At 37.7% G+C, this 16,123-nt stretch overlaps 1 protein-coding gene across 1 annotated transcript; it reads left to right on the top strand.

Moving 5' to 3' along the window:
* LOC103042538 (protein mono-ADP-ribosyltransferase PARP14-like) lies at positions 1-15,924 on the top strand. Its single transcript, XM_022678567.2, has 15 exons — positions 1-288; positions 626-756; positions 2,409-3,914; positions 4,183-4,410; positions 4,564-4,788; positions 4,939-4,996; positions 5,106-5,249; positions 5,353-5,412; positions 5,601-5,777; positions 7,069-7,251; positions 7,349-7,734; positions 8,013-8,253; positions 8,361-8,497; positions 9,784-9,964; positions 10,183-15,924. Exons 1-15 carry the CDS (start codon positions 117-119, stop codon positions 10,467-10,469), a joined length of 4,116 nt encoding a protein of 1,371 aa, XP_022534288.2. The 5' UTR covers positions 1-116; the 3' UTR covers positions 10,470-15,924.
* The last annotated feature ends 199 nt before the right edge of the window (positions 15,925-16,123 follow it).

Raw genomic sequence — 16,123 nt, 5'->3', positions numbered from 1 at the left:
GTGAAAGCAATTTGTGTACCTCTGCATTTTATTCTGGGCTGCAAGAAGAAAACACCTCTGTGTTGGGGAGTATTCAAAGCTACATTTTCAAAGCAGAAGACTACATTTTATCAAATATGTCAGACTACCAGTATGCTGTGTATTTTGTGGCAAGTAACCTCTTAAAAGAAGATCTGAAAAAGATCAGACAGTACTTTCAGATCAGGCGTCGTTCTGGAGGGGGAGAATGTGGAGACGTGGAGAAAATAAGGGAGAACTTCTACAGGATAGCCTTTGAGGAGGAAGCAGGTGCGTAAATGAATACAAGTTACAAAGTAAACAATTTGTTGTTACTAATCTGTGATAATTGATGATAAATAAATCATCGCTGTCCAATCTCCAAAACAGCAACTTTACAGGAGAGAGAAAAAATATTTAAACTTTCAGTAGAAGTCAATGTAAAAAGACTTTAAGACTTTTTGGCACAGTGGAAGGGACAGTTTGTCTGTTCAAATTATGTAGTAAACTAAAAATCGACAAAAATGAAGATAAGTGTTTTTCATTGGACAGCGACAAAATATACCATAAGATTTCATGTTTATCATGTATGAAATGGTTTATTTAACAATATATTTTTAAATTACAGACCAGAAACGAGTGTTAAGAAAAAAGGATCATACTATCCAGCTGTCTGTACAAAGAAATCTGCAAATCACTTTAAGCTGCAATGAGATACAAGAGGATAACAGTTTTGCACAGACTGCGTCACGTCAACAGGTAAGAGGAATCTGTTTAACCATAAACAGCTGATTCACTATTTGCCCTATCTCTCACTATTAGTGTTTACTGAAAACCCCACCTGATTTAAAGAAAAAACTTTCAGGAATTCACAGATATACATATATATATACTCATTCCAAAGATTTTAAATTAAATATGATGTAAATTTGCAACAAAAATTAAAAGCAGACTACTTTATTTGTTACATTCATCAGAAGTTTCTAAAACTAGATCAAGATAAAAGACAAAGGTTAACCTCTTGTCAAGGAAGCTAAAGCATGTGCGGAAGCTGACTGTTAAATTGGGGTGAAAATAGTAGCAGATGGGGGTCTCACGTCTTATCATTCTTTTGTTAGTTTCTGTTGAGTAGTTTTAATATTTTAATCAACAGTTCCTTTCTACATCTTTCCTTTTCCCAAAGACATGCTTAAATTTATATTACATGTTTTATGTTCCAAACATGATGGTGTTTTGTGTTTTGTTATTACTATCAGCTTATTTTAGGACAGCAGCCTAAAAAGTTGTAAACACTATAGTGTACAGTATATATAGCATATATAACATAAGTAAATTTATAAATATATAACATAAACATATAAATATATAACATAAATGTAATACATGTTTTTAACTTTTATTAACAGGTATATACACTCAGTTAAAAAATAATGAATTAAGATACACAGTAGGAGTTGTTGAAATGGAATAAAATTTTATATGTGTGAATAAAAGATGATATTTGTGATTAAAAGTGATTAAAATATTAGAGTGAGTTAAAATGTTTACTGTGGCAACATGTACAGTGGAAAGGAGGCTCCAGTACCTTGATGGAGCACTTCAAACTGTATAGTAGGTTAAGTTCTGTGCAATCTGGTGGAGACATTTTTAAAACACTGCAACTGTGTGTGTGTGTGTGTGTGTGTGTGTGTGAGCATTTTCCTGATGAAAATTGCAGAATTGAAACTACTGTGAGAGGCAAGAGGCTATTGTTCCTCTTATCACTACTAGGGGGTGACAAACTCTCATTTACAATGGCTCCCTAGATCATATCAGCAGTTGAAGCAGTGTGTAGCTCTATAGTAAAAGCAGCATTGAATTGCTCACCAACAGGCCTCCATACTGGATACAGAACAAAGATTTGTTGCTAAAGATCTAGTCTGTAGCAATCAGAGTTTAGATTTTCTGCCCAACCTGAACTCGGGCCGAGATATCCCACCACTTTCCTCGGGCATTGGTGCGTCAGGCTCAACAAAATGGTCTGTAATCTAGGCGTGTGCTTTTTAATGCTATTTTTATTTATATTTATGTATAAAGCTATGGCTTTATAATCTTTATGCTCTGCAAAAGTTTAAAAAAAATCACACTGTTCTTATTTTCCTTTTTATATATCTTCTAGAGACAGAATAGGTCTGTACAGTGACCATCTGCTTTTCATCATATAGTCATGTTTAGCAGTAAACCATCTCTCAATAAGGTACACTACCCCAAAATAAGTCTCTTATAGGGCAGAGAGAGACTTTTATAGGGCAGTTAGTGCCTGAGACAAAATTGCATGTTGAGGTTTTTTATGGTATGCTTGAGAAGGAATTGTATTAGTGTCATTGGACAAGTACAATAAATGGCTGAAATCCCTTTTGTTTTTGTTTTAGACAGCCTCGAGTTGTAAACCAGTGGAAAAGATTTTGAAATTGGATTCTTATCTTCTGCGATTCCTGAAAGAAAATAAAAAAGCATCCTTGGACTTGGAGAAACGCCTTTCCTCTCTAAACTGCTCCTTTAAATTAGACCTGGACTCTAAGAAAGTAGTGGTAGTAAAAGATGAAGTCAAGTCTGATGAAGATGATATTGCCCTTGATAAGTGGAAAGCAAAGGTGGAGGACGTGTTTTTTGAGCTGCAGAAACACTATGACATCTATTTTGAGTTTAACCCTGAGACGCTAATGATCCTCAAGCAAAACCCCTTTTTACCCACAGAAGACCTTGGAATCTATAGAGAAGAAGATGTAGTTGTAATTGTGGGAGAACCTATGGAGCTGCAGAAGCTCCTAAAAGCCATGAAGTTGCAACAGCAGATCTGTAAAGAGTGTCTTGTGTCTGAAGCAAATTTTGATCTTGTGAAAGAGCAGTTCAGGCTAGAAATAGAGTCTAATTTTTCAGAGATCAACATTGCACAAGACAGGCCTGGCTCTGTTGTTCTTAAAGGTCCTAAGGAGCAAGTTGAAGCTGCAGGGTCAAAGCTTCAGGAGCTGTTGAGTCAAATTCAAGAGAAAAGGATTCATCTTCATCAAGCCCTCACAACATTCTTGTCATCAAGTGGTGCTATACAAAAGTTCCAGGTGCGATTCCAACAGAGTCTACGCAGTCCAGTTCTGTTTGAGACCAGAAATTCAGACCTGGTTCTAATGAGCCTGTCCACTGGGGCTCTTCAGGAAGCAGCGGCTGCAGTGCAGAGGGACCTGTGCATGGAGTCAGTGCCACTAGAGGGAACTGAAGCTAATTCACCTGGAATAGACTCTCTGAAAGAATCTTTGAATCAAGCCTTACAAGAAGCTAATCAAGGAAGCACTAATGTGGAGTTAATTTATCAACCAGGAACACATGCTGATCCCAGGATTAAGGTGCAAGTAGTGGGATACAGCAATGAAGTTAGCAAATTAAAGAAAATCATACAGGACTACAAGGAAAACCAAGCAACCTGCCACGACTCTTTGCCTCTACCTCTACCAGAAATGGTAGATTATTTCTCTGAGCTTTTGCCACTTCTAGGTGTGAACTCAGACAATGTAACTCTAGTGGCTACACGCTCACCTGCTCCCTGCATCAGACTCTCAGGACCACGTTGTCAAGTAAGAGACCTGAAGACAACATTGACTTCAGCATTTGGAGGCCTTACCTCAAAGAGAGTCAAAGTGGATGGTCCAGGCGTTTTGCAGTTCTTCCAAGGGGGAGGTTTAAAAACCCAGTCATTACTGCAGAATTCCTATCAGGTTGTGATAGTACTTCTGAGCAACATACCAACTAGAGCACCACCAATCAGCAACACAGCATGGAACAGCCTCCCTAATCTACATACCTTTGTGTCTAACCCTCAAGCAAGTCTTGTAGATTCATCTGTGGCTCTTGAAATTGTATTTGGAGGTCTTGAAGGACAGCAGGTATGCTACCCTTTATTCATTTTTAAATTAAAGTACTCAATTTAGCTCCAATTTATAGCCATGTTAAATTTACTGTACAAAAAACACAAGGAAAGGTTATCAAACAACCGTCACAGCTCATGAATTTGCCAAGTTGTAGGAGATTTCAATTAACCTGATGCAGAAATGTTAGTTTTGTGAAAGCTACTCTCATCAGTAAAATGATGTTTATCATATTCCTTACCCTTACACAAAAACCTAAATAACATTGTTAATTGCTCTGGAACAGGTTGATGTACTTGTTGCCCCCATGTTGAACTCAAATCTTACGTCAACCAAAGTAGGAATGTGCTTGTTGGACAAAGCTGGACAGCGACTAAAGAGCAATTTTGATGCTGCCAAAAGTACAAACACAATTGCTGCTGGAGATGTGCTAGAGGTAGATGGGACTCCACTGGGGTGCAAGAAGGTGTTTTTTATTGAGTGCGTACCTTCTAGTGGAAGCACAAAGGAAAAGGTAAAACATAACACAAAACTTCTCTCACGCCGTCTGTCTCTCTCTCTCTCGCTTTCTCTCTCGCTCTCTCTCTCTCACTTATGTCGTCTGTCTCTTGCCTGCTCACGCTCTCTCTCACTCACTTTAATAGGGGACCCTCATGTTGTTCCACAGGCACTACGAGATGGTCTGGAACGAGCTCTGGCACTTTGTGAGCAGCAGGGTTGGGACTCTGTTGCTATGCCAGTTATTGGTCCTGGACCAGCGATGTCAGTACCCATCAGAGATGCTACCCGTATTCTGACAGAGGTCATTGGCACATTTGGTCGTACTGGATTTACTGGATCTCTCAGGACCATACGCATTGTTATGATGCCTAACTACTCCGATTCTGAAGAGGTCAGCTAATCATACAGAAATATTCTTAGTACCTATACACAATAAATGTACTTTTTAATTTGTTGTCTCACTCTAATAGTTTCACTTAATTTTTCATAAAATGCCTTCAATCCACTGTACAAAATAAATATATTGGTGATTTTTTGCTAGATGTTCCAAGCAGTCAGCACAGGGCTAAGTGGACAAATAGTGGACTCTTCTGGGCATGGTAAGTGCATTTGTTTAGTGTCATTTACTTGTCTATTACACATATATACATTTGTTTAATCTTTTGTCAGCACATGTTCCTTTAACTAATTTTTCATTTGCTTCCACAGCTGTCTTTCAGTCTTTAAGTTCAGAAATTGATGAAATCATCATTGGAGCGGGAAATTGCCAGCTTCATCTGGTGTATGGTGACATTAGCAACGAGACGACAGATGCTGTTGTAAACACCACAGATTTCAGTGACTTTCAGACAGGTGCAGATTTACATTAAACTACAGATACATCATCCTTGTTATAGTTTATCATATAAAGGATTGTTGAACCTCTAAAATGTTTCTTAATTTTCAAAAATTCCAGATGTGTGCAGTGACATCCTGACTGTTGCTGGACCAGCAGTCCAGGCTCAGCTTACAGGAGGTAAGGAAGAGTCATGAAACCTGGGACTTATTTGATTAATTTTATTGTTTTGGCTGTGAATAAGAAGAAGTAGAAAAAGAAGAAATTTAAATGTCCTACCCATTAATTATTTAATTTGATATGCTTGATTTGATAATAGATGATGATATAGTATTAAGGTTTTTGAGTGCTTTTTCCTGCATTTCTAGCTAAGGTACAAAAAGGTAAGATCTTCACCACCCAACCTGGAAACTTTCCCTGTAAGATGATCATGCACGTAAGCGGAAAGAGTGATGCAGGCAATATCAAAGGACTTGCTCGGGACATTGTGTCCAAATGTGAACAATTACGTTACCAATCAGTGGCCATTCCTGCTATATGTGCCGGTAAGTAATCCAACTTATCAGATATAACAGGGTTATATATTGAACTTTGAATCTCTCTCTCTCTCACTCTCTCTCTCTCTCTCTCTATATATATATATATATATATATTAGGGGTGTAACGGTAAAGAAAAGTCACAGTTCGGTTTACACCTCGGTACAAGCCCCAAGGTTCTGTACGTTTTTTCTACGGTTGGTGTTAACGATAAAGAGGCTTGGCATCAGAAGCATAGCAACAAATTCTGGACCCTGTACACTCTCAATGTCAGTGGGCCCCTATCCATGCCAGTACCAGGGAACGTGAGTGAAAACAAAAAACCTGGGTAGTCAGGTCCACTTCTCCCACCACTACCACACCCATGCTGGGCATTCTCAGCATAGCCTCACCTTTATTAAATTTATAATAACAATGAATCTTTATTTTAATCATGTTTTGTTTTTTGGGATGGAATGCTGGAAATGAATTAAAGCACTTTTATTAAATGCTTGAAACCAGAGTTTTAAGGCAAGGCAAGTTTATTTATATAGCACGTTTTATACACAACGGTTATTCAAAGTGCTTTACAAATTATAAAATACACAGAGAAGTCAAATTAAAAAAACATGTAAAAGAATAACAGTAAAAGTTGAAATAAAAACTAAAATAAGAATAAAGCAAGATTGATTCAAACATGATTATAAAAACTAAAATAAGAATAAAGCATGATTTATTCAAACATGATTAAAACAAAGAGAAGTAAAATAAAAAACATGTAAAAAAGAACAAGTAATTGGAAATAAAAATAAAATAAGAATAAAGCATGAATAAAACATAATATAACATTTTTTTAAGAGAGAGAGAGAGAGAGGCAGAGAGACACAGGGAGCGAGTGAGAAGAAAGACAGACAATCCTAGCGCTAACCCTGCGTTTACACTGGAAAGCGACTGGCAGCGGTGTGTGGACAGTTTGAATGATCTGTGTTTCTGCGCTCTCTGCTTGTGAGCTCCAGATTCCAGTCAGAGCTAAACTTCTTAGCGCAGACTAGGTCAGTAGCGAGTTGCTAAGAGTAACATAGCTACAGCTGCACTTCCCGGGTTGTGTTCATTGGTTCCACAAGTCTCCTATGGATTGCGTGTTTACACGAACCGAACTGTGACCCCCGTACCTATATTCAATCAGAATAAACCTAATTTAATTGTATGCTTTTTAAAGGATGAACCACCTTTGGAAGTATAATTTACAACACTAGAATGTTCATCAGCTCAACATTGCAAGAATTCTGTAAAAACTCTAAACCCTGTTTTGTTATGCAGGCAAAGGAGGCCTTGATGCACGCCTTGTGGCTCAGTCCATTCTCCAAGGAGTGAAGGATGCTACGATAGGTGCTAACTTCAAACATCTCAAAATTATTCGTATTGTTTTACTGAAAATTCATGTTTTCTTGGAGTTCAAATCAATGGCAAAGCAGCTCTTCAGTACATTTACACAAGTGACAGGTAAAAATTTAGTCATGTATAAATTAGCACCAATAAAACATAGTGAATGATTACCCAGCTGTAAAACTAAATGCTGACACAGATTTTCTTTTCTTAGCTGCTGTGTCTGCTGCACCTCTCAGGACTGCCAGTAGAGGACGCTATTCATCCAGTTTGTCCTTAGATATGAGCTCCCTTGTTCAATCCCTGCCAGTCCATCAGAGGAGCACAGCTGAATTTCTTGTCATTGGCCAATCTGCCCAGAATGTCTCAGATGCTTGTCTGGAACTTAAGCAGGCTTATGAGAAAGAGTGCTCGACTCAGTCATTCACTACAGAGGAGCTCAAACACCTTGCCCAAGATGAAATTGACCACATCACCAATAATGCAGATTCTCTGGGTGTAGAAATAAACCAGCAAAGCCCAGATAGACTTACAGTAAGAGGCCTTAATAGTGGAGTTATTGAATTCAACCGACTGGTGCAAGGAGCTCTTGTTAGACAGGTATGGAATGCAATAGAAATTAATAATGTAACGTAATGTGATTTAAAATTGTGATCATTGATCGAAGTGATTGAATCCTACCTGTCATTTTTCCATTACTCCCAACTGTGTCTTCAGATTAGCTCATCCAGTCTGCATTGCTTTCTCAGTAGTTACTGCAAAACTAATTACACTACTGTCCAATAGATTGAGGAACATATGCACATTACTCAACTCAGCCAACTCCATAGTAGTTTTAGTTAGTGAATGGACTGAACATGGTCATATGCACTCTGTAGGTACGAGGGCGAGAACAGGACCTAATCTTTGCCCGTGTCAACTGGTGCATTCTGGGAATTTGGGGCGTCTGGGAGAGGCTGCCCAAAGAGGCCAATTACCAGCTAGAGAACAATAACATTTTTGGAGGGGTGCTGGATGCACAGGGACAGAAGTGGACAGTAAACCTGAAAGGAATGGAGGCCACATCTGTGAACACTCCAGGCCTGGTGTCCAAGCTTAAACGACTGGAGAACCTTTCAGGTGCAGGCTTGCATCTTAATCCATATTAGTACATATTAATTATTCAGTAATAAACAAACCCTGTATTTGGCAGAAGTAATTAATGTCACTTTGTCTCTGTGTATCAGATTTTACTTTTCCTCTTTACTGGGATAGCATGGGGTCAGGAGAGGCCCTAAAACTGGTCACTCTGCACCCCAGCTCTGCTGAGTACAACAGGGTGAAAATGGACTTCAAGAGGACAGTCCAGAAAGCAGTGCTCAAGGTACGCTGTGTTCAGTCTCTGTCTATGTGAAGCCAGTATGTTAACAGTGCTGGTGAGTGGCTCGTTCTAGGCACTAAAGCCGCGATACAAGCCTCGGAGATTGGCTCGTTTCAACCACTGAATCCGGGCAAACAGCCCCGGAGATCGGGGGACACTGACACTGCGTTAACAGTGCCGCACTCGCCTTAGCCTAATATATACTGTACGTGTAACCCTGGATCATTACTATTATTGTTTAGATAAATCCAAAGTTTGGCTTTTAGCATAGCTAGCAAACTCTCCTGCTGTCTTTGTTTCTGAAGGCTGCTTGTAGTAGGCGGTCAGTCACAAAGCCAGGAGATATCAGCCAATAGCATTCGCTGAGGGAGGTGATCCTGACTCCGCCCCCAAACGGTCAAAACCACTCTAAAACCCTAAAACTTTTGATTTCATTTCTTCTCTTGCAATTACCAAACACAATCCTGGTTGTGTTCACATAAACACAATACCGTCTCTTGCAGTGTGACAAAAAGCAAATCAATATTTTTGAGTATATGTATGTATAAATGCTCTCAACTCACCCCCAAATTTGACATACAGTAACTGCTCAATTAAATGAATAGGGTAAACATGTGGTGAAGAACATTGGTATTTAAATTGTGTAAAACTGACACAAATAAATCCATAACTCCTGCTATTTACTTACTTAGAAGTATTTAGTTTCTCAGTAACATAGTCGCTGTGAAGTGTGGAGAATAGTTTTGCGATATATTGAATGTCGCTGAATCGCAGTTTTGAGATATCACCATTATCATTCATTTACTACAGCTGAAAGGTGCTGGAAAAACTTGAAAATGGCTCTTGAAAGTGCTTGAAAAGCGCTTGAATTTTACCTTGTAAAAGGTGTATGAACCCTGTCTACAGTAGACAGTCAGAGCATCTAAAATATATCTTGCAAGAATCTTAATTTCCAGAGGTGTCAAGTAATAAAGTACAAATACTCTTTTACTTTACTTAAGCAGAAATGTTGGTTATTTATACTTTACTGGAGTAATTATATTTCAGGCGATTTTTATACTTCTACTCCTGACATTGTCAAGCATAAACATATAGAATTTCACACTCCAGCAAGAACATAGCAAATGTATGTAGCCTAGTATGAAGATGATCCGTGCAGAGACTCTCAAAGGTCCCAACTAAGTTTCTTTAATATATTTCCATTGTGTTAAAATGCATACATTTTTAATGGGTATATATATGCAGCTGAAGGAGTCTAGTGCATCCCAAATTTTTCAACGTTTCCACAGATTGAGCGCGTACAGAATGTGCATCTGCGTCGTGCTTATGAAGTTCGGAAGAAAGAGCTGCAGGATAAGAATGGAGATCTGGTGGGGGCTGGAGAGAAAGTTCTGTATCATGGAACCACAGAGGAAGCCTGCTTGTCCATACAGAGGACTAACTTTGACCGCAGATTTGCTGGACAAAATGGTAACAGCTGATTATTTGAGATTGATCAGAAGGATCCACACACTCAAATACATACAAAATCAGTTCAGTATATGAATGTTACAGTAACTTTTGCATCGATTTAAATGTGTGTATGCTTCTTTCTTATTTTACTATTGGATTATTTGCATGTGTATAATAGATTTTCACTCCATTCCTTATCATTTTCTTTCTCCTCTCTCTATTTTAATGCCCTGCAGCTACAAGATTTGGTATTGGAACGTACTTTGCAGTGGACGCCAGTTACTCTTCCGACCCAGTGTTTTCCAAACCTGCTGCAGATGGAACTCAGGTCATGTTTGTTGCCCTCGTTCTGACGGGTCAGTATACCCAGGGTCAGAGTGACATGATGACTCCGCCTCCCCGCTCCACTCAGGACCCCAATGACCGTTATGACAGTGTAGTCGACAACGTGCAGAAGCCCAGTAAATTTGTAGTGTTCCACGACTGCCAGGCCTACCCAGACTACCTCATCACATTCAAGTGAAGCTGCTTCTGGCAAAATAGTGACTTATTGGTTTGTGTTGATTACAGATCAAATATAATAATCACCTTTACATCCAGCAGAATATCCAGCCCAGAGTAAACTGAACAATTTTTAGTTCAGAAAAAAATGCTTTCTTGCAAAGCTCCCAGAATAAATACAGGGTGTTGAGTTAGCTTTTCCATATGCTTTTATTCTCAAGTTAATATGATTTTTTTCTGCATGTATCATCTAAAAATATATTAATCATATACTCATTAAAAAGTATTATTAGTTTTATTATTAATTTTGCACTACACAAGTTTTACTACTACTGGACTTTACAGCATGTATTGCAGTTATTACAGTGTAGGTCAAAAAATGTCTCATTAAATAAAAAAATAAAAAACATCAAAACCAAATCTCATAAGGAAACTTAAATAGGAGAAGGGAATACTGTAAATAAAAAATTGCATTTTATTATAATTAAAGAATAGAAAAAGGTAATTATTTATGTTTCTAAATAATGTATTATATAAAACCATGTATTACATATATTTTTGTTATGGGGCTGTGTCTAATAATAGTGTAGCTTTAAATTTAGTAGACATTTATTTCTTAATAAGACATATTTTATTGGAAAAACTACTATATGACCTGTATGTTTAAAAAAATCTCCTTGCAGTAATTTAATGCACACAAAAGCATAATCAAATAAATTAAAATTAATAACATGAAGCTATATGTTTTAAATGATTTTCATTATAATGATAATGATACATTTTAAGTGTTGTACATATGATCAGTTAGTATTTGAAGTTCAGTTTAGTCATTCTGTAAGGAACTAAATATAATTTAGCATATAGATAGATAGATAGATAGATAGATAGATAGATAGATAGATAGATAGATAGATAGATAGATAGATAGATAGATAGATAGATAGATAGATAGATAGATAGATACTTTATTGATCCCCAAAGGGGAAATTTGATCAAATCTATCAAATCTGATGAAAACAAAAATCCTAATTAAAAAGCTGTTCAGAACTGATTATGCTTAATGTTGTTTATACAAATCCATGATGTTACGATTCAGACTCCTGATGTGGACTAAGCTATAAAACTTTCCCTAATCTTTCAGATCTGCCCCCATTGTTTTGAGTTCTGCCACCCACAGAATGATATCAGAATGATATCATAACTTGGAAAGATTATCTGAACTGTTTCCAAGTGTTCCAAGGAAGAGTCTTTTTTTTCTACTCAAAAAAGAAAAAAACTGCAGTCCCACTAAACTACCGTAACATCATTAATATTCATATTATTCACACAAGTATTAATAATAATGTTACACATTATGTATCTTCTTCTTCTTCATCATGTACTTCTTCTATTTTTTTTCATTTTCCTTTGCTTCTTCTTCTTCTTCTTCTTCTTCTTCTACTTTACACAAGTAAATTGTAACATTTTTTTAAAGAACACACATTGCCCTCCACAATGTTTAGAATAAAGAAATTATATTACTTTAATTTTTAAACCTTTGCATATATTTCAGTTTGAGCATGTTGAAATTACAACTTGAAATTACACAGCCCCCTCATTCTGGGGCTTTTTAATGTTTGGGAGATTTGTCTTCAAATTTGTTTATGATAACTCAGGTCTGTTCAATTTCTTCATTAGAGTAAGCATAAGTGTCCTCTGCTCTTTAATCTTTTAAACACATTTGGAGCTTGTAGTTGCTGTAGTTTAACATGAGGACAATAGCGCTTCCAGAAAAAGTCAGCAAGAAGTTTTTTTAGACATGTTGGTGACATCTTAGCAATACCAAAATATAAAATGTATAAAATATCATTAAAAAGAAAGGATACAAAAGGGACTGGTAGGCCAAGGAAGATCACCACTGCTGATGGCAGAACGAGCCACATTAAAACTGCTTGACACATCAGAAGCAGCCTTCAGCAGGGGGTGTATAAGTCAGAGGCTACTATCTTCTTAATACCTGGCCAGACTGCAAAAACGATCTGTGAAATGATAAAATGAACAGATGACGTCCAGATTGCTCTATATCGGAGTGATGGCAAGAGCATGGTGTAGCCTTGCATAATCCAACAAATATTACCTTATCTGTGAGACATGGTGGTGGGGTGTCATGAATTGGGTATGTATGGCTGGCACCAGTACTAGCACACTAGTATAATCTTCAATTATTATGTGTCTGCTAGAGCTTAGATTGTCTGCCAGAACCCGACCTGACCCGAGGCCCGACCCGAAATCTGGTCGATCGGGCCGAGATTTCCCACCACTTTCCTCGGGCCGGGTCGGGTCGGGCTCCAGAAAATAGTCTGAGATGTAGGCATCTGTTTTTTAATTATATTTTTATTTTTAAATAAAGCTCTGGTGTGATAATCACAATGTTACCAAGTAACCAATTATTATTGTTAACGAAAACGAACCAAATACCGAAAACTGAAAGTGAAAAAACAAATTTATTTATAAGCGCTGTTTTCACTCCCGCAGTTGTACAGTGAGGGGTGTTGTGCCGATTCTGTCCGCGAAGCGGGAGTCGGATTCAGCAGGGAGTCGAATTCGGCCCAACAGCGGCAGTGCGGCGGCAGCGCGGTGGCACCTCGCGGTCCGCGGTGTTGGTTGTAAGCGCTCGCACTAGCCGCAAAATACGACAGAAAACACTGAGGGAGCTGCAGAATTATGTATGGGAGTAGAATATGAGCACGAGGAGATAAAAGAGAAACAGGAGATACAGTATGTGAGAACCTTAACCTGTGAGTAGCTCATACACCAGAACACACAAATCTCTCTCTCTCTCTCTCTCTCTGTGTCTCTCTCTCTCTCTGTGTCTCTCTCTCTCTCTCTCTCCGCGTTTGACATGCAGCACTGTGTGTAGCTGTTCTTAAAAATTATTTTAATTAAATAATAGTTCTATGCTTTTATGTTACAGTGTTAATTAACATAATTCTGATCATATTTCGCTCATTTAAACAGTCCAAAAAACAGCCAGTTTATGGGGCGGGTTGGGTCGGGCTCGGGCAGAATGTGCACGGGCTCGGGCTGGGTCGGGTCGGATTTTTTGGGCCCGATCTAACCTCTAGTGTCTGCTGTAGAAAGTATCACAGGCAAATAAATAGCTAATTCACTAGTGTTAAATTAACACGGTCTATGTAACCTTTGAACCATTATGGTGTCTAGCAATTAGGGCTGGCCCGAATAGCGTTTTTTGAGCTCCGGATATTCGGCACTGATTCGAAGCGAATATTCGAATATTCGTTTTTAAAAGAGGTAAAAAAAAAAAAGCAAATCACGGCCCCTTTAATCCACTGAAAAATGTTCAATTTGCTCTGACCGACGAGACATATTCACCCCGTATTTTTGGTGTTTTTATCCCGGATTTTTGTGTTTTCATCCCGGAATTTCTGCTGCCCCACACCGCGCTTATCCGCTGCATAAGCAGGCTAGGAGGCTGCTGCTGCACGGTTTCTCCGCGCAAGCCAGCCCAGTAAATTGCTGTTTGTGTTTTCACACTTAGGCTATTTGCTTAAAAAAAACAAACAAAAAAAACGTTTGTTCAGGAAGTATTTTATATTCTTAAACATTGTTAATTATATTAGAGGACAGTCATTGTAAACTGTACTTGGTCTATTTCGGTTAAAGGATTGTGCAGGGCATATTACTGATTTTGTATTTTTGCACTTGGGCTATAAGCTCAATATTAAATATTTTGTTTGTTTAGAAATTATTTTATATTTTTAAACCATGTTAAATTATATTAGAGTAGAGGAAAGTCATTGTTAATGGCGTTATTGAACTTGGTCTATTTCGGTTTAAGGATTGTGCAGGGCATAGCCGTATTACTGATTTTGTATTTTTGCACTTGGGCTATAAGCTCAATATTAAATATTTTGTTTGCTTAGAAATTATTTTATATTTTTAAACCATTTTAAATTATATTAGATAAGAGGAAATTCGTTCAGACATCATTTTTGTAGGCCAGGCTTTTGTAACCGATTTAGCCCCTACTGTTGCCACATTACCCCTTACGTTTTATTATATAAATCAGTTTCGAAGAGCCTGCATTTTTTTATCATGTATAATAGAGGTCTGCGCGAGACTGATTTTTAAACCCACTCTTCCACGCTCCCGCGTTTCTGTCTCGTTACCGCGCCGCAAAAAATTGCTTCTTTTAATCCCGTGCCCGCCCGCCACATACACATTTCTGCCGCTCCCGCCCCACGTTCCTAATATAAATTAAATAAACTACATTTAATGCTTCAAATTTACTTATATATTTATTAAAACAGCAGCGATGAATAGTGCGGTCCCATTCCTTACCCCAGTCCAAACACCATCGGTGTGTGCGTGTGTGTGTCGGTCCATCCTGCGCGTTGAGAGTTTTCTTTAGTTTTTTTTTTTTTACAATTATTACAGTTTTCTTAACTATTTATTAATTTGCTCCCGCATCGTCTGGATTAAACTCCCGCTCCAGCCAATAACAGTTCAGTTCTGTCCCGCGCGCAAGATATTCTGACGGGACCCGCGAAAACAGAAGTGGTTAGAGTGAGGTGGAACTCTGGAAAGGAGAAAAAAAACGAATATCCGAATAGCAAAATTAAAAACCGAATACCTACTCAACGAACGAATATCCGAATACCCGAATATTCGGGTCCAGCCCTACTAGCAATAAGGAAGACTGCATGCATGTATGTGAATACCCTTAAAATAAAGTCGGGCATATGAAAGGAAAATGGGTCTTTATCTCAATCATTACAGTGGGCAGTGTGGGTTTTTTTTTTTTTTCATGTTTTTTGATCATGATTAAAATTTTTTCACTAGTCGTTGCTCAATAGAGACATATTTCTTCATTTCTGTTCCATGCACTCCATGGCCTGCATGTATTTCCCAACCCCAGTTCCCCTGCTGCATCCAAGCTTTTGAAGCGTTGTTCAATCCTGATGACCTTTATGATCTGTATACATAATTTAATACATATTCCATATTCCAACGAATTTCAATACCAAAGTATCACTTTACCAAGGTCTACTTTACCAAATCTTACATTAACACAAATTATATTGAGGAGTTCTGAAAAATGCATTTGTTTCGTTGGTTAAATGCAGGTGCTGTGCTTTTAGCTCTTGTAAAACAGGTAAAACATACTGTGAAACAACCTCAGGTAAAACTGCTTTCAGGGAAGACGTTAGTCTAAAAGAAGCGACCGCAGATAATAATAATAATAATAATAAAAATGATTGTGCAATCAAACAATCTAGAATCTTCTCTTGTACATGTTGAGGACACAATATTTATAATCATGTTACTCAAATGTTTTGATGAATGTTATAGATTTGTGTACATTCAGATGAGATCTCTAAGTTTATAATATACTGTGTTACAGTTTTGTTTAGTCTGGTGTCACTGAGAACTGAAGAGACTGACTCAATAAAACTGCTAATAAAAAGTTAATAAGATGCAGTGTTTGCTTGTTCAATGCATCCCTATTGATTAAAACGTACCTTCTCATTGGTTCAGGGCTCTATTTGCAAAGACCCTTGATTTATTTACAGTATGTTCAGTGGGTTGTCATTTGAGTTTTTTAATTGTTTGTTTTTTCTTTTAATACACTGTAGGATTTATCTAAAGAATATGTTACTGTAAAAACATAAATAT

Source organism: Astyanax mexicanus, chromosome 8, assembly GCF_023375975.1.
Source record: "Astyanax mexicanus isolate ESR-SI-001 chromosome 8, AstMex3_surface, whole genome shotgun sequence".
Classification (NCBI taxonomy): Eukaryota; Metazoa; Chordata; class Actinopteri; order Characiformes; family Acestrorhamphidae; genus Astyanax; species Astyanax mexicanus.
Note: the sequence above shows the minus strand (reverse complement) of the source record. Positions and strands in the feature narration are given on the sequence as shown.